This window comes from Dermacentor albipictus, chromosome 1 (genome assembly GCF_038994185.2).
Source record: "Dermacentor albipictus isolate Rhodes 1998 colony chromosome 1, USDA_Dalb.pri_finalv2, whole genome shotgun sequence".
Classification (NCBI taxonomy): Eukaryota; Metazoa; Arthropoda; class Arachnida; order Ixodida; family Ixodidae; genus Dermacentor; species Dermacentor albipictus.
The window spans coordinates 324,420,184-324,441,262 of record NC_091821.1 but is presented as its reverse complement, the minus strand read 5'-3'; the positions used below and the strand labels follow the sequence as shown (position 1 = coordinate 324,441,262).

Sequence of the window (21,079 nt, the reverse complement as noted above, 5' to 3'; positions counted from 1 at the left end):
TGCACAATGTTGTTGTTTGCCACGAACAACGTAAACAAAGTAAAGTCTTCACTGGCAAACGGGGTCCCGTTGTCAGAAACAATCGTGCGTGGTATTCCAAACCGGCTGAAAATGCCACGCGAACAGTTAACGGTAGTCTGCGTTGAGGCGTGCGACAAAGGTATTGCCTTGAGCCATTTGGTGTGTGCGTCGACTACTACGAGTATCATTTTTCTGCTGATCGGACCCGCGTAGTCAATGTGAATACGGGACCATCTTTTGCCTGTTTCAGGCCAATTGACGATGGGAGCTGCAGTTGGCATCGGCAGATTTTGTACACAGTACTGGCACTGAGCAGACACGTCTTCAATATTTTTGTCGAGGCCTGGCCACCAGAACAAAGAACGTGCAACAGATTTCATTGCCGGTGAACCCTGGTGCGTTTCATGTAGAAGATGCAGCACTCGCTCCCTAGCTTCGGTCGGTATTATGACCCTATTACCCCAGTACACCAGTTCATGTGCTGCTACGGATAGTTCGAGCTTACGGTCAAAAAACGGCAGTACGTCCCGGGCCATTCCGTTTACGTTTCTGGGCCACACATGTAATATGTACCATTTGACCTTGACCAGGACAGGGTCAAAAGACGTTAATGCCTTCAGCTCACGTGTTGTTATGGCGCCATTGTTCAGCTGGTTTAGCGACAGCACATATTCGGGCGGCTCAGCGTCGTCGTCAGATTCCAGAGATCGCTGCGGAAGTCGGCTCAGGGCATCAGCATTCAGCATCTGTCGTCCTGATGAGTACTGTAGCCGGTAGCAGTAGGCCCCCAGGTGGAGTGCCCAGTGTTGTATCCGTGCGGCGGCCATTGTGGGCGTCTGCTTGTCCGATCTCAGCAGGCCCAACAACGGCTGGTGGTCAGTCACCAAGGTAAATTCCCGACCTAGAAGGTAGTCACGGAATTTCGTGACGCCGAATACCAGTGCTAGTGCCTCTCGCTCCAGCTGCGAATAGATGCACTCCACCTGCGTTAATGTTCGCGAACGTTACCGGTCGTGTGAAACAAGACAGCTCCCACACCGTACGGAGACGCGTCACATTCAAGTTTAAGTTCCTTCGAAGGGTCGAAATGAACAAGAACCTTGGCTGTTTTAAGGCTTTGCTTGGCAAGATCAAACGCGAGCTCTTGAGGCTGTTTCCATTGCCAATGTGCATTCTTTTCAAGCAGTTGATACAATGGAACAAGTGTGGTAGACATGTTCGGAAGAAACCTCGCGTAAAAAGTAATCATACCCAAAAACGAACGTAGCTCGCTGACATTACAGGGGCTCGGCGCCTGCATGATAGTGTCAAGGTTTTTTTCCTGTCGGATGAAGCCCATCACGATCAATCCGATGGCCTAGATAAGTTACTGCTGGGCTGCGAAAGTTGCATTTATCGAACCTTAGCTTTACACCGCGCTCTCGGAAGCACTCTAAGACGTTTTTCAGCCTTTCGCCGCCGTCACTCTCTTTTTCGGAAGTGAGCACATCGTCAAGATAAGCCTGTGCTCCTGGAAGGCCAGCCAATACCTCATCCGTTTTTTTTTTTGGAATATCACGGGCGCAGAGGCTATACCAAAAGGAAGTCAATTGTAGCAAAATAGCCCTTTTGGCGTATTAATGACGCAACCTTTCTTCATGTTATTGTCTAGCGCCACTTGATTGTATGCATCCCGTAAATCCAGAGTGCTGAAACAGTCCCTATCATGTAACTGGACAAACATATCCTCAATGAATGGCAATGGGTATTGCTCAGTTGCACACGCTGGATTTACTGTGGCCTTGAAATCGCCGCAAATTCTTACTGTGCCATCTTTCTTAAGCACTACGACTATGGGCGTTGCCCAGTCAGAGTGTGCCACCGGTGACAGCACTCCCAGAGAAACTAAATAGTTCGAGTGACACTCGCTCGCGTAGCGCATATGGAATGGGTCTGGCCTTACAGAACTTGGGTACGGCACCTTCCTTCATGGGCAGGCTGGCTGGAGGACCCTTGATTAGCCCCAGTTCCTCGGAGAACACGTCGTGGTAGTCATTGAATATGTTGTTCACGCTGGATTCACTTGATTCATTTGTTGCCGCTGAGTCCTCTACAAAACGAACCACCGGAGCACCTGCGCTGTTCAGCTGCTGGATTAAATCGCGACCACAGAGGTTTCGTCCTAACGCCTCCTGCTAAGCGCATCCAGGCATGTTTCGGTGCCACGTGTCTTCGTGTGTGTGTGTTTGTGTGTGTGTGTGTGTGTGTGTGTGCGCGCGTGCGTGCGTGTGTTTGCGTGTGTGTGTGTGCGTGCGCACATGTTTGTGTCCACGCTTGTCAAAGCGCGGCAGCCGGGGAGAGGAGCTCCCCAACTGTGAAGCGAGGAGGTCTGACCGGCGCCGGCCTGGCAGATACGTCACTTCTTGTCACAACCTGTCCGTGCGCCGCCGTCACGTGTGGCTCTTCCGAGCCATTCCTTCTTGCCCTTGACTTCGAGAGTATAAAAGCAACTGCCCCCGGACGCCAAGAAAGAAGCTTCGATTAATTCAGTCGAGTAACGTGGTCTCCTGTTTCTCCACTTCAATCGACCTGACCGGCCGCTCTTTTGCGATGCTAGAATAAACAAGTTGTTCTGTTAGAAGCCGACTCATCCTTTGCCAGGACCTTCGGATGCTTCCAGCTGTGCCCCAGGCCGCCAGGCCAATGCTACCCTTGGGGCTTGCGACCCATTTGCAACAACTGGTTGCCAGCGGTGAGATCGCGACAACGGAGGCCAGCAGCAAAGATATGCGGTCGATTGTATGCTGAGAAGCACAACGACCATCCGGGAGCAGTGCAACAAGCCCTGTGTGATGAATGGTTGCCTGCAGCAGAACTACTGCGCTGAATTCTTGGCTGCGAGGTTTGGTGAGTGCGGGACTTTCTTCTTCTGAGTTTTGCCAGGCTTTTGTTAGTGTCAGAAATAGGGCTGGTAATTGTGGTTGTAGTTGCTGCCGGGTTAGTTTGCGGCAAGACAATAGTAGGCAGTAGAGAAAGCAGCATTCAGAGCAGCCATGGATTGGAAGTCGTTGCGCAAACCGAAATTGCTGGAGCTTGCAAGAGAGTTGGGTCTGGAAGTCTCAGACAAACTCAGTAAACCAGAACTGCTAAGGGCTATTCTTGAGTTACAAGCTGAAGATGACGAGCTGTCGGAATGCCTTGAGACCATTGAGGAGAGGGAGACGGCAAAAAGACAGGAGCGCGAACGTAAAGAGCAAAAAGAGAAAGAGGAGCGCGACCGTCAACACGCTTTGGAAATGAGGCGTCTCGAAGTAGAGATGGAACGCGCTCGTAATGGAAGTCAGGCACATGGTGCAGGAGAATGAGTATCATTCAAAATGACTGACCTGATGCGGCCGTTTAAGCTTGGAGGGGACATTGGTTTGTTCCTGGTCAACTTTGAGCGAACGTGCGAGAAGCAGGGGTTCTCTAGGGAAACGTGGCCACAGCACTTGCTCACTTTGTTACCCGGCAAGGCGGCGACGTACGTAGTCGCTCGCTTGAAGAGAGAGGAGGCAGAGGATTTCGACCAAGTGAAATTGAGTCTGCTAAAAAAGTACAGGCTGTCAGCAGAGGCGTTCTGTCGGAAGTTTCGGGAAAATGAGAAAGGCAGAAGTGAGTCATATACAGAGTTTGCCTACAGGCTTATGTCAAACATGCAGGAGTGGCTCAAAGATGAGAAAGCGTTTGGTGACCACGAGAAAGTTCTGCAGTGTTTTGGGCCGGAACAGTTTTATAGTCGGTTACGTGAGAACGTGAGGTACTGGGTCTTGGATAGGCCAGACGTTAGTACGGTGGCTAAAGCCGCCGAGCTAGCCGAGGAGTTTGTGACGCGTCGGGTTCGCAAAGCTAAGGACGGTCAAAAAGGTGAATTTGGCTCCAAGTTTTAGAGGCCGAAGTTCACGCCCATGAGAGCAAGGGGGGACACACGTAGTGCGGATGCGAGTGAAAGCAGTCCGACCGAACGTAAGGAGACGGCGGCAGCCGAAGCCGAACGCAGAAAGCGCTTCGAGACGAGGCAAGTGCGTGTGTGTTATACGTGCCAGAAGCCAGGTCACTTTTCACCGCAGTGTCCAGAAACAAAAACAAAAGTCGTGTTTTTGTCATTATGCAGCACTGATGAGAACATGAAGCTTCTCGAGCCTTACTTGTGAGACCTCCTCATGAACGAGAAAGAGTGCCGAGTGCTTCGTGATTCCGCAGCTACAATGGATGTAGTTCACCCCTCTTACATAGAACCCGATATGTTCACGGGCGAGTGCGCATGGATCAAACAAGCCGTGGAAGCTCATAGCGTGTGTCTGCCCGTAGCAAAAGTGCTTATTGAAGGACCTTTCGGAGCACTTGAGACGGAGGCCGCAGTGTCATCTATGCTGCCCCCCCCCCCAGTACCCGTACCTATTTTTGAACAGGTCCAATCACCTCCTGCGCGAGAAGGGGCTTTTGTTTGGTGAGGCTAGCGTTCAGGCCGTTCAGAGAGTTCGGGAGCTCGCTGCAAAGGTGGTAGTTGCGGGGCCGACATTGTCGAACAATGAGAAAGGGTCGGAGGCGCAGCAAGCTGATATTCAGAGCACGTCCGAACTGAATAAAATTGAGCCTGTAGTGTTGAAGGCATCAGATACTGGAGAGGAAATGCCCGACACGGGAAAGTTAGAAGAGCTATCTGCAGATTTGCTCATCGCGCCTACGTCAGATGGACTTAATAGGTTGCTAAAAGTCAGCCAGTCGGCTTTGATAGCCGAGCAAAAAAAGGATGGCAGCCTAGAAAACATGCGCTGCAATGTCAAGGAAGGTATCGCCAAGAAAAATGCTCATTTTGTGGAAAGAAGTGGGGTCCTGTACCGGAAGTATCTAGACCGCAGGGGAGTGGAGTTCGATCAGCTGATCGTGCCTCAGTGCTACCGTCAGGATCTGTTGTGCTTGTCGCATGGGGGTTCGTGGCCCGGACACCTAGGAGTTAAGAAGACGTCTCTTTAAGAGTACTATTGGCCTGGTGTTTTCGTGCTGCAGAACACTTTGTGAGGACATGTGACACCTGTCAGCGGGTGGGCAAACCAGGGGACAAATCGAGGGCGCCGTTGAAGTTGGTACCTATCATTATGGAGCCCTTTAGACGGCTCGTTATTGATACAGTGGGACCTCTGCCGGTTACAACCACCGGGTACAGACACATTTTGACTGTGATCTGCCCAGCGACAAAGTTCCCTGAAGCAGTGCCGCTTAAAGAACTCAGCTCAGTTGAGATAGTCAATGCACTACTGTCCATATTTGCGCGAGCTGGTTTTCCTGCGGAAATCCAGTCAGATCAGGGCACAGTGTTTACTAGCACTTTGACGACAGCTTTTTTCGAAAGGTGCAGGGTAAATCTGTTACACAGCTCAGTGTACCACCCACAGTCGAATTCCGTTGAGAAGCTCCACTCCATCATAAAGCGCGTGCTGAGAGCATTGTGTTTTGAACAACAAACTGACTGGGAGCTGTGTCTACCTAGGGTGATGTTTGCATTAAGGACCACGCCGCATGCGGCTACGGGGTTTTCGCCAGCTGAGCTGGTGTACAGTCGCTCGCTGCGGTCTCCCCTTCGCATGCTTCGAGACTCGTGGGAAGGCAGGGGCGACGACCCAGTCGCGGTGGAGTACGTGCTTAGGCTCCTCGAATGCTTAAGAAGGGCACAGGAGTTGTCAGGTGAAGCAATGGCAAAGGCCCAGCAGAGGGCCAAGGTTTATTATGATCAGACAGCCAGGGCCCGTCGTTTTGAGGTGGGCGATGAGGTAATGATATTGCACACATCGCTAAAAAACAAACTCGACGTGCAGTGGGAGGGCCAGCACGGTTTGTTCAAAAACTGTCGGACCTTAACTACGTGGTGAGTCTGCCAGGAAAATGGAAAGCACAGCAAGTTTACCATTGTAATCTGCTCAAGCCCTATAGACAATGGGAAGCAGTGGTGTGTATGATGGTAAACGTTCCCGAAGAGCTTCCGGTCGAGCTTCCGGGACTAGGCTCAGTGACGAACAGGGAAGACACCGATCAAGTCATTAGTGACTTAATCAGTAAAGCACCGCTGTCGCCTGAGCAGAAAACCGAACTACACCAGCTCTTACAAGAGTTTCAAGGTCAGTTCTCTGAGAGGCCTGGTAGGACTACTCTCCTTACTCATGAAATAGAACTTACCTCCCCAGAGCCAGTACGATCCAAAGCATACCGGGTGCCACCCCGCCAGCGCGATATTATGGAGGCTGAGGTAAAGAAAATGCTACAGCTCAGTGTTATTGAGGCGGGTGAGAGTGATTATACCTCCCCTTTGATTTTAGTTGAGGTACCGGACAAGGGACCTCGTCCTTGCGTCAACTACCGCAGGCTTAATTCCATCACTAAGGATCAAATTTATCCGATCCCTAACATCGAGGAGCGCCTTAAGAAAGTTAGTAGCGCTCAGTTTATTTCCACCCTGGATCTTGTCAGGGGTTATTGGCAGGTTCCACTTATAGAAGAGGCTAGTAGGTATGCAGCGTTCATTTCACCAATGGGAACATTCCGTCCTTAAGTTTTGAGTTTTCGTTTGAAGAACTTGCCATACTGCTTTTCAAGCCTCATGGACAAAGTGTTGCGGGGACAGGAAGAATTCGCTTTACCGTATTTAGACAATGTAGCGATATTCTCCGCATCCTGGTCTGAGCATATGGCACACTTGCGGGCAGTGCTAACCCGCCTGCGCGAAGCAGGCTTGACAGTCAAGGCTCCAAGTGCCAGTTAGCACAGGCCGAGGTTGTCTACCTCGGTCACGTCATTGGACGAGGTCATCGCCGCCCCTCTAAAATAAAGGTGGCCGCTGTGCGAGACTTCCCACAACCGTGCACGAAGACCGACATTCGGTCGTTTTCAGGTGTCGCCGGCTACTATTAGAGGTACATCCCCAGGTACTCTGATATCGCGGCTCCCCTGAAGGATGCTCTAAGAAAAACAGAGCCCCAAACAGTCATCTGGGACAAGACAAAGGAAAGAGCTTTTAGAGCCCTAAAGAGCGCCCTAACAAGCCAGCCTGTGCTACTATCGCCAGACTACACAAATGGGTTTGTTGTTCAGTGCGATGCTAGTGAGCGAGGCATGGGCATTGTACTGTGCCAACGGGAAAATGGAGAAGTGGAACAGCCCATCCTGTATGCTAGTCGTAAGCTGACCAGTCGTGAGCAGGCGTACAGTGCCACCGAGAAAGAGTGTGCGTGTCTCGTGTGGGCCGTTCAGAAATTGTCATGCTACCTAGCCGGCTCGAGGTTTATCATTGAGACGGATCACTGCCCTCTCCAATGGCTGCAGACCATCTCTTCAAAAATGGCCGCCTCCTGCGCTGGAGCCTCGCTTTGCAACAATATTCCTTTGAGGTGCGTTACAAAAAGGGGAGTCTCAACAGTAACGCCGATGGCTTAAGTCGAGGCCCCTAACGTAGGAATCAGCCTCAAAGTTGTTTGTTACTGATGTTTTTCTTCCTGAGGCAGGATTTTTAACATATTGCTTTTGTTTAGTGTTTCAAAGTCATGACGTGCTTTCTAGTGCAATTTTCCAATTTGTGGACGCGTTCTGAGTGCTGCTAGACTACTGTAAGGAACTAGGCAGTAGTATAAATGGGGAAAGAGCCTGGCATGGCTTAGTGAGGGTTGTGTCGTGCTTGCTGACTGAGCGGTTGAGTTTCGGCGTAGTTCTAACGCTTGCTGGGAACGAGGAAAAAAATGGCAACTCTCCCGAAGTCACTTTGCAGTGTCCTGTGTGAACCTGAACGTGAGAACGAGGCCTTCTCTGTCTGCTGCACTCAAGAAACGCCGAGGGACGACCGACTTCGGTTATGAGCATCATCGAGCGACATCCCTCCGGACAACGGATGCAGTCCCCTGACCATCGGGATCTCCTTCTCCCGGCGGGGCAATCTGTTACGTTTCGCCTCCGACGTGCGGTATAGCTGGCGCGGATGCAACGGACGCCGGGGCTTCGTTCACAGCGGCGGACATTTTGGCCAGTTCAGCGCTGTCCCAACGCCTCCTGCTAAGCGCGTCCAGGCATGTTTCAATGCCACGTGTCTTCGTGTGTGTGTGCGAGTGCATGTTGGTGCCCACGCCTGTCAAAGCGCAGCAGCCGGGCAGAGGAGCTCCCCAACTGTGAAGCGAGGAGGTCTGACCGGCGCCGGCCCGGCAAATACGTCACTTCTTGTCACAACGTGTCCGCGCGCCACCGTCACGTGCGCCTCTTCCGAGCCATTCCTTCATGCCCTCGACTCCGAGAGTGTAAAAGCAGCTGCCCCCGGATGTCAAGAGAGAAGCTTCGATTTATTCAGTCGAGTAACGTGGTCTCCCGTTTCTCCACTTTGGTCGACCTGACCAGCCGCTCTTTTGCGATGCTAGAATAAACAAGTTGTTCTGTTAGAATTCGACTCATCCTTTGCCAGAACCTTCAGATGCTTCCAGCTGTGCCCCAGGCCGCCAGGCCAACGCTACCCTTGGGGCTTGCGACCCATTTGCAACACCTCTCATTAATGCTGTAGAATTTGTCAATGTTGCCCGCTATGTCTTTAGGATTGGTAATCCTACCCCGCATTGCTTCTTATGTGGAAGACCTCTATAATAAAGGACATAGCCATTAGTCAGCACTGTATAAGCCAATGATATCCCAAACAATGCCTGATAGTTCCTCAAAGTCCTGCTAAGCTAGCCTCACTCAACAGCGTTCGGGTGTTAAAGGTTGCCAGGGTGAGTTTCCATAGGCGGCTTGTCCGGGTCCAGATATTCTTAGCACCTTCTGCAGAATTACAGGTCTGACCGCCGCGTTGGCCAGGTGCTCCACAGCTGCTGGGGACTGAGGGCCATTGCTTAATTGAAGATGTCATCAGGGAGGTTGTGGCCAAATACTGCACCAGGGAGGCAAATTCCTGTTCTGGTGAGGGAGTGTCTTTTGTTGAAGCTTAGTGGGTCTTCGCAACTTGGTTGTACCTGGACGAGTATAGCCCCACTCGCTCTCAGCATCTTTTGCCGGTGTCAAGCACCACTCCAAGCCTGGAGATGTAGTGCATTGGAGGAGGTGAAATTCAAGCTTACGACCCTCAAATTAAAGAAAGGAAATTGTCGTACAAGGATTTGAATGTCTGAATATGGCAACCAAGCCATTGACATAGCTCAGTCAGATAACCCTGTAGGTGGCAAGACTGCCTTATCGCAGAGAAGTCCAGCCTAGAGTGCCTTACATGCCTAAAAGGCTCCTTGAGTTATCTGCCATTGGTGGGTTTTGCCGATCGTGGTAGGTAGCACAATACAGTGTCATTTCTCAATGGTCCTAGCATCGTGGTTCCGAAATCTCGTGTACGCATGCGGCCATTTTCGGCGAATTTGAACAGCACTTAAAATGTGCGTGAAAAGTAAGAAAAGGGAAAAAGGCTTCAGCACTTACCGGAAAACCCAGAGTCGCGCATGCGCGTATCTAAACCCGTTAGCTTATTCTCGCGTCTGCCTGCCTCTAGCCATCTTTTTGCAGCCATTTTCTGGCTGTCGTTTGCATATATACCGAAACTTTCGCTCCCGGGCAAATACTAAGAGTGGCGAGACGGGCCACAAGAACAATATGGTTCTGAGCCATGCATAAAACAGGCGACCTTGACAGCGGCTAGGTGCCTTCAACCTTTCTACAGGTTTGGAGAGCGCTTATACCAGAGCTAATGAGAAGAAAGAAATAGCGGAACAGGCCCCTTAGCTTACCAAGAACACTTCAGACCCAGACGCTAGCAAGTCAGAAATGTTATGCCTCCTTTAAAGGGACACTAAAGCGAAACAATAAATCAGTTTAGACTAATGAAGCATTGTTTGAGAACCCTGCAGGCAGTCATTTCAAAAAAATTGTTTATTAGATGAGAAAATGAAGGTCCAAGTATCAGTATTTGAATTTTGCGCCGGTACGTCAGCATGATGTAAGGGATTCCAAAGTATGTTTTCGCATTTGGGCCGCGTTGGCTGAATAAAGGTTCCCAAAACTTGGCATGTTTATTACTTGGTTCCTTTAGAACACAATGTAGTCAATCTGTACCGCTATATATAATGCGTAGGCCCTAAAAGATGCCATCAAAATCCAAGACGTCACAGCCCCCAGGTGCGGGAACTTAAGTAGGCGTCGCCATCCGTGTTTCGTTCTTGCGCTTTTTCTGGCTTACCAAACGTCGTATCGTTATAAGAGTGGTGTTTTTGGTGTTGTAGAATGGTAATTTACTGATGCAGAAGAAATCATTTTTCACTTTAGTGTCCCTTCAAGCTAAATCAAGGACATCTGCGATCAGTCAGACATGGTTTGTACACTTTGCGCGTGGAAGCAATTGACAACCCTGTTACCACTGTGCTCGCAATTCATTACAACAGTTCAATTTGCTACTTAAATTTGATAATGTGGATTCAGCCAGCTGCCATTTACCATGCCTGCTAAGTGACCAGTTGAACTGAGCACCATTAAGTAAAATAACAGCTAAACAAGCAAACACCAAAATCGTGACTCACGTGGAGGACCAGCCCATGAGTGGGTTCTCCCAACGTTCACGCATGTCAAACTCCATCTTCCATTTATGTGTGTTGTAGGTTCCAGACTGCATGGCATTGCGGGCAGGGATGAAGATGCGTACACGTCGCGTTTTTATGTGCTCTTCAGGTACGCCGGTAAGGCATGAGATGTCCATCTACAAAAGCAGGGGGAAAAGAGAACAATAACTTCTCCCTTCACTTTTTCCCTCATCCGGACCAAGTTCTTAACTGATTAGAGCTTAATAAAGTAAACATGTGCTTGATGCACAAACTACCATGTACGAGATGAACAGCCACTGTGAAACTGAACTGAATGCAACATGTAAACCGTTTTGCAAGATGAAACAGCAATTAAAGCTTCCACAAGTGTCTGACTTCAACACTAGCACAAACAACCTCAATTAAAGCCCTTAGATGACAACATCCCAGGCTGTGCATACAGTTTAGTTTTTCCTATTAACTGCGCAATTCATGATGCTATAGCCAGCATAAGAACAGCTGTATATGCACATATGGCACTTTATGTGTATGTTAACTCAGTTCCATGATGCACAACAGTAAGAAAATGTTTTTTAGGATCACATGCCCATGAATTAAACTAAGATGGGCTACTACAGTCTCTCCTTCATTTGCTCTTTTTTTTTTTAAGTAACAGAATATGTGTAGATATGCATACAGTGCCACCAGGTCAGTTTTCCACCGGCACAGCCGGTTTTTCCTTCACAGTGCCGGCTGCAGGTTCAACATACACATCAGCACGCCATTTGCCAATTTTCTGGTTTTCCCTGAACCAGCACACAACTCGCATTGCAAGTGCTCTGTAGGGACAGTGCCTCCTCTATGCTCGTAGGGCATCCATATTTAGAGCGAACAAATGAATCTTTGCAAGCAGAGTCGTTCCCAATTCCTTAAGCTGTTCATGTTTGTAGTAACTGTCATGTTGTCCGAAGCTGTAAGACCGAGTCATTCTACTTTTTTCTTCTGACCTTTTGCTTACGAGTCCAAGCACAACTTCTGCTTCTATATTCTCTGCAGCCTACCGATGGCACCTTTCAAGTCAAGTGGCATGACCAGTTTGGGTCACAAGCCAAGTCAGTGCCTCCTCTAGAGGAGGTGCTGGCCAAGTGGATGCACACTGTCCTGTTTTTGAGCCCCACACATACCTGTGCCAGCGCTATGGAAACAATGCTTGATGAATGGGCTGTGGAATTACCCATTGGTGTTCTTAAATATATTAAATGTGTACTAAATTTCAATCGTGCAAAGCTTGTTCTCGACGTATCGGCACTTTATTTTGTTTTCATTCAGTTTGTATTTTTGCAAGCAATACTTATCGCAAAAACACGCAAGAAACAAAGCGACATGGTGCTTGTCGTATTGGCCGTCATATTCAGTAAAAAAAAAACTTGTTCAGGCGAGACTTCCAAGGTGATACACGTTACCAAATAAGGTATAGCTGCAAGTGGCATAACTGTTTGTGCAGTTCGACGATTTCAAAAAGACGCTGTCAGATTTCAAAAAGAAGCTGTCAGCCTCCCTCATACAGATATCGCTTAGTCAATTGGGTTCCCGCTGTAATTATGCCACATTTTGGAACAACGTCTGCAAAGCACAACTTACTGGTGTATCAATAGTGATAACTTCAGCAAGCTGCTTTTCTTTTTTAGCTTCATCAGGATCCTTCAGAGCAGAGTCGGCGTCTTCTGGCACATAGTCGACGACTTGAGTTGAATCGGATGACGCCAGCCGGGAACCGAGGGTCCGAGTCACGCTTCAAACCCGGAAAGACGGGAAAGGTTTTGAAAAACTAAACCACTTCAGTTAGTCAAAAAAAAAATTTTTTCAGGGTTTTGCTACAGTAACTTGGTTAAAAACATTCCATTTACAACAATGTGACCACGGAAGACTGAATAACCTTCAAAACCTGTAGCCACAACTTGGGTCATTTTCTTAGCGTAGATAAACGTAAAACATGCTTTGGTACACAAGGTGAAAAGCTTTCGTCCCCCTACCTTTTCGCAGAGTTACTCAACCATAAATGAGAGAACCTAGTAGAAAAAATTCGAGCGGAAAGCATACTGATCTTGGAGCGCTACGACAACTTCTCCAGAAACCAAAATTTGCAGAAAGTGTATGGATAGGGAACGGATTGGCTTGATCGTGTGATGTGTTATGGCCTAGAATAGTCCAGCCAACGTTTTTTCCTCTATGTGTGCGCGAAAATTTTGCGCAAATAAAACTCCTTGGGTGTGTGCAGGTAGAGTGTAATGCAGGCGCCGGTGTTTGCTGCCACTGACATGAAATATTAGAGGCAGTTAAACTGAATGAGCGCGAAAACGGCGCCGGCGCGAAAGACTAATGAAAAATTTAGCATAAATTGAACAAAGCTGACATACAGGACTAAAAACTTAGCAAGAAAATTGTCCCGATTCGGTTAGAAACCTCTCAATATATTAACTCTATAAGGGGTGTGCGGTCGCGCGATTAAAAGACGGGACAAAAGAAGACACACAGGGAGCTGTGTGTGTCCCTGTGCATCTTCTTGTGTCCCGTCTTTTAATCGCGCTACCGTACACCCCTTGAAGATGCATTACCAACAAGCCCACATTGCAACCCTTATACTGTATGCTCTGTATAGGTGCTCAGTGACCATACGTTCTTTATTCTATGACCATACTCTCGACAGCTGCACAGTACTGGTAGCTCGCCATGCGCAAAACGCCGACAACGCCGACTGTTCTTGATCGTTATTTAGCGCTTCTGTCAGTCTTCAGCGATGCCTTCAAAGAACTGTTGCGTAGTTGGGTGCTTTAAAGCATGCAAAAACTCGCTAGGCACACACAGTTTCCAGTGCTGTTCTTCACGAGCAAGCGCGACGGCGGTGGTGGATCGCGGCTGTTCGACAAAGAAGAGCTGACTCAGCACGATGGAAAGTGATTGTCTCTGCACACTGTACTGCGGGCACTGGCATAGAACATTACTAATGGCGAAGCTGTGAAGCACTCGTTGTGTTTAGAAAACACTTTGAACAAAGGTCTCCGTATTAAAATGCAGGTGACGGTGCCTTCAAAAAAGCGTCCCGCAATCTCCCATGTGTTGCACGGAATCGGCTGCTGCTCTACCTATCGATGGCACTAAAATGCGACCTGCGGCATAGAACGTTCGGTGTGCACTCGCCTCAGCTGTCTGCATGTTGGCTGTACAACCTGGCGTCTGTGAGCATTAAGCGCTTTTGACAGAGTATTCAACCTCATTTTGAATGACTCTTAATATTACTTAGTGGTGATGGGAAATGCCTGAAGTACGAAGCCCTGATGTGTGCAACTAATGCAGATTCACTTTACCCCAGCTGCGTCATGCGTTGTGGTCAATTTCTAAACCTCCATGTTTCTTTTTTTGTTTTCTTTTCTTGCTAGTGGTGCTAGCGAGTGCTTGTTCTGTTCTTCTTTCGCATTAAATGGGTCAATATAAGTTCATGTTGCTTCACTGTAGTTGCCTCTGCTTTGAAATTGATTTCAACGCAGCAAGTGGTTTACAAGAATTACTTAATTCCATGCTTTTTATTTGTTTTCAAACTGTAAATATTGTGTCAGCGTACTCTTTCGACAAATTAAAAGGTGCTGCATTTGCTATTCAGACTCGGGGCACTACTAGAAGCGATACAACATGCGGTTTAATTGTGTATTGGATTGGGAGGGTGATACTAGTGAAAATGGTGGCAACACTAAAAAAATAACATAAAATATAAAAGCAATATGCTCTTGATTGATCAGATAGGCAAATTTTCAGCTATGGCATCTTCTGATACCTCACTCGCTGCTTCTTTGAAATCATCTATATGCTCTGCTTGTTTAACGATGGAACATGTGAAATCCATGCTATGCTGACAGTGGTAAGACACAAGAATAAAAACAATCAATCCTTAATTATTGCCGGAGTCCTATATGTGCTATTTTTCTCAAGGTCATCATGCTGGTTTGCAAGCTTTACAGTTGCTGGCTTCTCATGTGGCCGCACCTGTACAAACCATGCATTTGCAAGCGTAACAGCACTCCCTCAACCTACTATCAAAATACATGCCATTTAAATGAAGCAAGTGTGTGGATAAAGAATGTTCGTTCACGGGCCAACAAATGAAGCCATTAGCAGGCGGGGTGTTGTAATAAAAGCAGCATATTGGCGATGAGCTCCGTTTCGTAGGCAAGCTTGTTTATACTCATCTACGGCAAACACTTGGCATGTAAGGAGACAGTGTTGTCTCAGAAAGCCGTAAATGCAGTGCGATTTCCTGACGCACACTGACACCGCAGAAGGAACTATCTGGGACAGCACAAGTGGCAGATCACACGCTTCAGTCATGCCTGCAGTGGAAGCAGGCATCTCCGGCACGAGGCCCACCTGTGGTTTCAACGACCGCTGCAACGCGGCTTTCAGTGGCGCCCCTGTAGGCGCTGCTCATGGCGTATATCATGCATTGTTTCAGTTTTGACAAAGCGTTACCAGGTGGACTGCCATATGTTTGGCAGCAGCATAGGCCACAAGGAAAATGTCATGACAATTGACATTCTTAACTTCGGTGGAGAAATGCACGTTGCTGATCTGTTAAGACCTGATCCATTGTACTGATCAAGCTGTTCAAGATGGTATCACCTTCATTAAAGCAGTGTCTTGCTAGCACTGCGCTGCTTACAGCAGCGCAGTGCTAGCTGCTGTAAGGAAATTATTAAGAAATATATGCCGATTCCAAAGGCTGCCTAACACAGCGTCCCAAAGCACTAGCTGCCATGAATGAATAATACGAGAAGCTGGGACATCTGCATATAACCTCTTAATACCAGATTGACATTCGAGCGGCTCTAAAAATTTCGACCTTTGTACTGTTTTCTCTTGACTTTTATCGCTACACTGAAGAACAAAACTTTAAGGAGTGCTGCATGTATTTCTCAAAATCAGTATGTTGGGAATTAGGCTCACCTTCAACCAATGCTGTAAATTTATGCATGTTCAACAGTTGCTTTAAAAATGCTTGCTTTGTTTTTCTCCATTGCACTCCTTCTATTAAAGAAACCCAAGTTCCATCTTCATCAAGTGCTGATGGAAAACAAAGTAGTAGTGTGTATGAAGCAGGGATGCATGTTGTGCATAAAACACGTGAGAACCATGTGAACGAGAAGAAAGGAAACCGAGGGCCTGATTTTTATTAGTCATATCATAAGAAGCCAACAAACAAGGACACCAAGGACAGCATAGGGGAAATTACTTGTACTTGTTAATTAACGAATTTAAATGATAAACGAAATGAAAGTGTGTGAGAAAACAACTGGCCGCAGGTGGGGCACGAACCCACATCTTTGAATTGCGCATTTGCAGCAATTGAGCTACTGCGGTGCTGTTTTCCCATCCATTTTATGGGGCATTTTATGTTTATCTACTAGCATTAAACCTGGGAGTGTTAGCCAGCACCACACTTCACGGCCTTGACAGCAAATGTGGAACATCCTTTTTTGTCATTGGTGTCATGTGTACGTGATCTTTTTGGGTGAAGGCAACTGGTTAGTAAACCCACACTTGCTACCTGAAGTCTTCAATGCTGCCGTATTCGAGGCTTCGGTGTGTAATGAATGAAGAGAAAGGAAACCAAGGGCCCAATTTTTATTAGTCATGTCATAACAAGCCAACAAGCAAGGACACCAAAGACAGCATAGGATAAACTAGATGTACTTATGCATTGAACTAAAAAAATTATAAATGAATGGAAATGAACATGGATGAAAAAACAACTGGCTGCAGGTGGGGCACGAACCCATGTCTTCCCGTTAGGTGTTCTTACAGTTAAGTTGTTAGCACTTTTGCTGCATGTCTTTTACAAGTGGACAGTGCTGTTAGTGCTGGCATTCCCAGTTGGAACTATTTTAATGAGCCACTTCTTCATTACCAGGATGTTTTTCATGGATTATGACTTTGCTGCTACAAGAAAAACAATCTTGGGGCTACCTAATCAAAAGCTTCGCCTGGACTTAACGGGTAGATACCCCTTATTGTTTAGTTCGAGGCATCTACTCTGGGATTCAGCCACAGGAATATTTGCTCCGTCATCCACAAATTTATTGAAATTGTCTATCCGAATGTCCAGTTAAATTTTTATATCTTTCGCTTTTGTTGTAGTTTTCAGTTATCAAAATTTATTACTGCTTTTATTATTTTCATTCCAACACGTAATTCTGCCTTTCAACGGCACTTGCTCTATAGATGTCCTCAACATTTATTCCTAGTTCATTGTAACTTGGAATAATCCACAACTTTGGAGCAGTGTCATTTACCTGGTTGAGCACTCTTCATTTAAAAGATCTCTGAAATACTCAATCGAAGTCTTCACATTCTCGCTCTCAGAGACACCTGCCACTGAGGCATCTTATATTTCTTAGTGTAGGACGTCTTTGTCCAATTCATACCATCTTTTGTTATCCTGAGTGCTCGTGGCACATATCTACAGTGGAGGGTTGGTTATTGCTGAAAGGATACGTTTGGAATTGCTGTAATTTTCATCTCCCTCAACCCTGCTGTTCATGCCCATTATTGGAGACTATGTACCTTAAATTCGTTGTCATCTTCATCACTGGGACAGTTGTGATCACTCTCAGCTTTCAGTGGAAGGCGTGTCGTCAGGTGTAGTGATGCGTAGAAGGAATGTGCTTCCCTTTGAGATGAGCACGACACCCTGCAATTAGTTCAAACTAATTGCAGGGTGTCATGCTCAGCTTTGTGTCTGTGCTCACAAGTAAACAATGCGCACGAGCGTCATGCACAACCACACACGCAGTGTTGCATTGCAGAAGTAGAATCTATGAAACAAGAGGATCCAAATCCCCACCAACATCATCAAAATGGATCTCAATGGTCTGCCTGGTCTCATCATTCAACCAGCACTGCTTATACCACGTCCTCATTCTATTTGTCTACTCCTTGCATGTTCCAATTCCACCTTACCACGGGTGTACACAAGAAGGCAAAGCGCTCGATGTCACGACTTTATGACACGGTAAAAATTCAAGCATTCTGCTGCTAAACTTGCATTCGGATAGGTTTAACATGGAAACGATTAATTTTGAGGTGTGCTAGGACAAAACATAGTTTTATTTTGTGGTCAGTCTCATCTCCTATCAACAACAGAATAGCATGAAGTTGCTTCAACTCCAGTTGCCTCAGTGCATCGTCGTTTCTCGTTCAGTTGATTGGCTGGAAATGACCATCTAAAGTTGCCATAGAAATTGCTGTTTATGGAGAACAGAGAGAAAGCGAAGCTAGCTCAAAATTTATGTGAGTAAGTTTTCTATGCAGAATCATGGATGTGAAAAAGACTGGTAAGGTTGGCAATTACTCGCGCATTCCATTCCTGTATTTGTGGCCTATTGGAAATTGGTGCACATGCATATGCACTAGTTTTTCTAATCAAATTATTGCTTTGTGATGCAGTAAAGTGAAGTCTGCGTGCGACTTTGGGCTAACACAACGAAGAAAAATATGTGTAGAAACCATCGACAAGGATTGGCAATGTAAGCACATAGCCAAATGCTTAAATCAAACTATTTACTTTATTAAAGAAATGATGCATTTGAAGGTATATATTTACTACAGTGAAAATACTTAGGTAGCATTTATTGTTTTATTTCTTAATTCTGCATAGAACAAAGCAGTTAATGAGCCCATCGTATAGGTGGCTATAGGGTAACAGCGATGGCCACTAGACACTATGGCAATTTGAGTGTGTGACTAAAGTATGCAGACACCTTCTGGCAGGGAGGTTATAAACATGGCACAACATTATTGAATGACGACAGACGAGCACCTTTATCAAGGTTTGCTTTAGCCCAATGCATCCAACAAAACTTATGAAATTGTGCCAGTACTTTCTGGTGTACCTCAGGATTCCATTTTGGCCCCTATCCTGTTCCTTTTATTCATAAATAACATAACTAGTCAGGTTGATTCCAAGATTAGGTTATTTACAGACAACGGTGTCCTGTATAGTGAAGTAAACTGACAAGATCAAATTAGTCTTAACAAGGATTTTCTTTGATAACCCAATGGTGTGAAAATTGGCAAATGGCCATCGACTTTGATTAAATAGTTTCAATATCAGTAACAAAAAGAAATCCGAACTTATTTTTACATACGGCTGTGGTAGTACCATCCTTAACACTGTAACTCAGTATAAGTACTTGGGCGTCGTCATATCATCAGACTTATGGTGGTCAGCTCATGTAGAGCATGTGGCAAACAAAGTGATGTGAAAGCTAATATTCTTAAAGCAGGCTCTGCGATACTCTATGAAGGAAGCCAAGCTCTTGGCCTATGTGACAATCATGCATCCTATCTTAGAATATGTGAACGTGGCGTGGTTTCCCTTTGCCCAAAATAATATAGCTACTCTTGAGGCTGTCCAGCGCAAAGCTATGCGCTTTATCTATAATAAATATAAGCGCACCGACTCGCCTACTCAGATGCTATTCGAGATCGGCTGGCCTTCATATACTAAGCAGCCCTGCGATGCTGTACCAACTCAAATTTTTTTATCTCATACTGCGTCAAGTGGATTCTGACACCTACATATCTTATAACACATCCAAGAAACCCGTCGTAAGCATCACCTTGCACTCCAAGAATATTCTTGCGCTAACAATATATTTAGTTTTTCGTTCTTCCCACGAGCTATTCGTGACTGGAATACTTTAGCCCAGACGACAGTCGCACAGCCCACTGTTGACAAGTTTGTTGAACATGCTAGCCAAACTGTGCTGTCAGTAATGAGTAAGTGATGTTATCACTATTGCGTATAGTATCATTGTTTTACTTACCAGGTATTTTGGAAATCTGTGATGTGAAATAGTAGATATCAATTGTATATCTCATATGCTTGTCCTTTTATTTCTTTTTGCAGAACATCGTATGTAATTGAAATAATTGAAAATTGTGCATTATCTTCTTGCCATACTCATTGCTGTTAACATAGGTCCATTGTCCTTAACATTTTTTAGGTACCTTCTTCTACACCTATGTAAATGCCTGTACCACAATGTCTACAGAGCCTTCTAACCCACTCCTGTGAAAATCTCTGATGGGATTGACAGTATCAAAAAATAAACTAAATAAATAAAAAGAGCTCTGGTCATGGCCACGGATGTTTTGTAAAGAGCACATGCGCTCTTATATTCAAGCACATCAGTGCCCACTCAGGTCAGGAGCTACACACATGTGCATCAAAATGAGCTGCAATTTTTTTGCAGATGGAGTCGTAGCCTATGCTACTGAAATGTTTCCACCAGTCACTAGGCTGTGTGTTATGGCACTCTCATTGGCATCATAGGTGCGGACTACGGGGGGGTATGCCCCCCCCCCCTTAAAGTGTCATTACCAGATCATTTTGTTACATCATTTGAGGTCTCTTTTGAGTTGCCTCCATCTTTTCACTTATCTATTGCGGCTAAAAGCTTACTGCATCATTGTTACAGCGGACTCTTTTAACGTTTTCGCTTTATTTCTGCAAATCCTGGCAATAGGAGGACAAGCACATTAAAGTACCAATGGCAGCTACCTCATCTGTATTTTTTCACTTCAACATTTTTTTTTTTTCTAATTTCCACTGCGAGCATCAAGCACAGAGACATGTAAATATACAGGGTGTCCCAACTACCACGCACCAAGATATAAAATTATGCAAATGCCGCATAGCTTCATTACATAATTAGTCTTAATTATATTCATAAACTTTTCAAATCATAATTAGATGAACATTTTCAAGAGAAACATTGTAGAGGAATACGAAAAAAATCACCACCCAAGCACTCCATACAGGTGGTTAACCAGCGAAGCCTGATGCTTATCACTCGGTTAATCCTGACAGTTCATTAAACGACGGCTTGGTAGGCTGCCGGATCTTCGATTCGCAGTTTCTGCTTGCACTTGGCTGCACAAGCCTGTTCCTGTGCCCATGCTGCAGCATTGGCATGATGTAGACGAGCTCGTTCCCAGTTCTGCTCATTTCTCTGCAAGTTGAATGGTCTCGTAACTACCCGCCGTGGTTGCTCAGTGGCTATGGTGTTGGGCTGCTGAGCACGAGGTCGCGGGATCGAATCCCGGCCACGGCGGCCGCATATCGATGGGGGCGAAATGCGAAAACACCCGTGTACTTAGATTTAGGTGCACGTTAAAGAACCCCAGGGGGTCGAAATTTCCGGAGTCCTCCACTACGGCGTGCCTCATAATCAGAAAGTGGTTTTGGCACGTAAAGCCCCATAATTTATTATTATTGTTTGCACAGCACCTTTGTTGCACACAGCAGGGCACTGCAGACTCATCAGTCTGCAACTGTGGCCTCTCACCCTCAGAAGCGATCACAACAATAGAATAAATAAACCATTTAAACCGTGCCCAGCAGTTCCCTTCACCAGCATGAAATCAGCAATGAACAGACTTTATACCTTATGCACAAGAAGCAA

At 46.4% G+C, this 21,079-nt stretch overlaps 1 protein-coding gene across 1 annotated transcript in view; it reads right to left on the bottom strand.

The window, feature by feature from the left end:
- The window catches only part of ND-18 (NADH:ubiquinone oxidoreductase subunit 18), a 29,554-nt gene extending 14,591 nt beyond the window's left edge, over positions 1–14,963 (bottom strand). The window contains exons 1-3 of the mRNA XM_070528947.1: positions 14,881–14,963; positions 12,204–12,354; positions 10,563–10,738 (exon numbers count right to left, since the gene is read on the bottom strand). Coding sequence (XP_070385048.1) covers positions 10,563–10,738; positions 12,204–12,354; positions 14,881–14,963 — 410 coding nt within the window. The remainder of the gene's footprint in view (positions 1–10,562; positions 10,739–12,203; positions 12,355–14,880) is intronic.
- Positions 14,964–21,079: the final 6,116 nt, after the last annotated feature.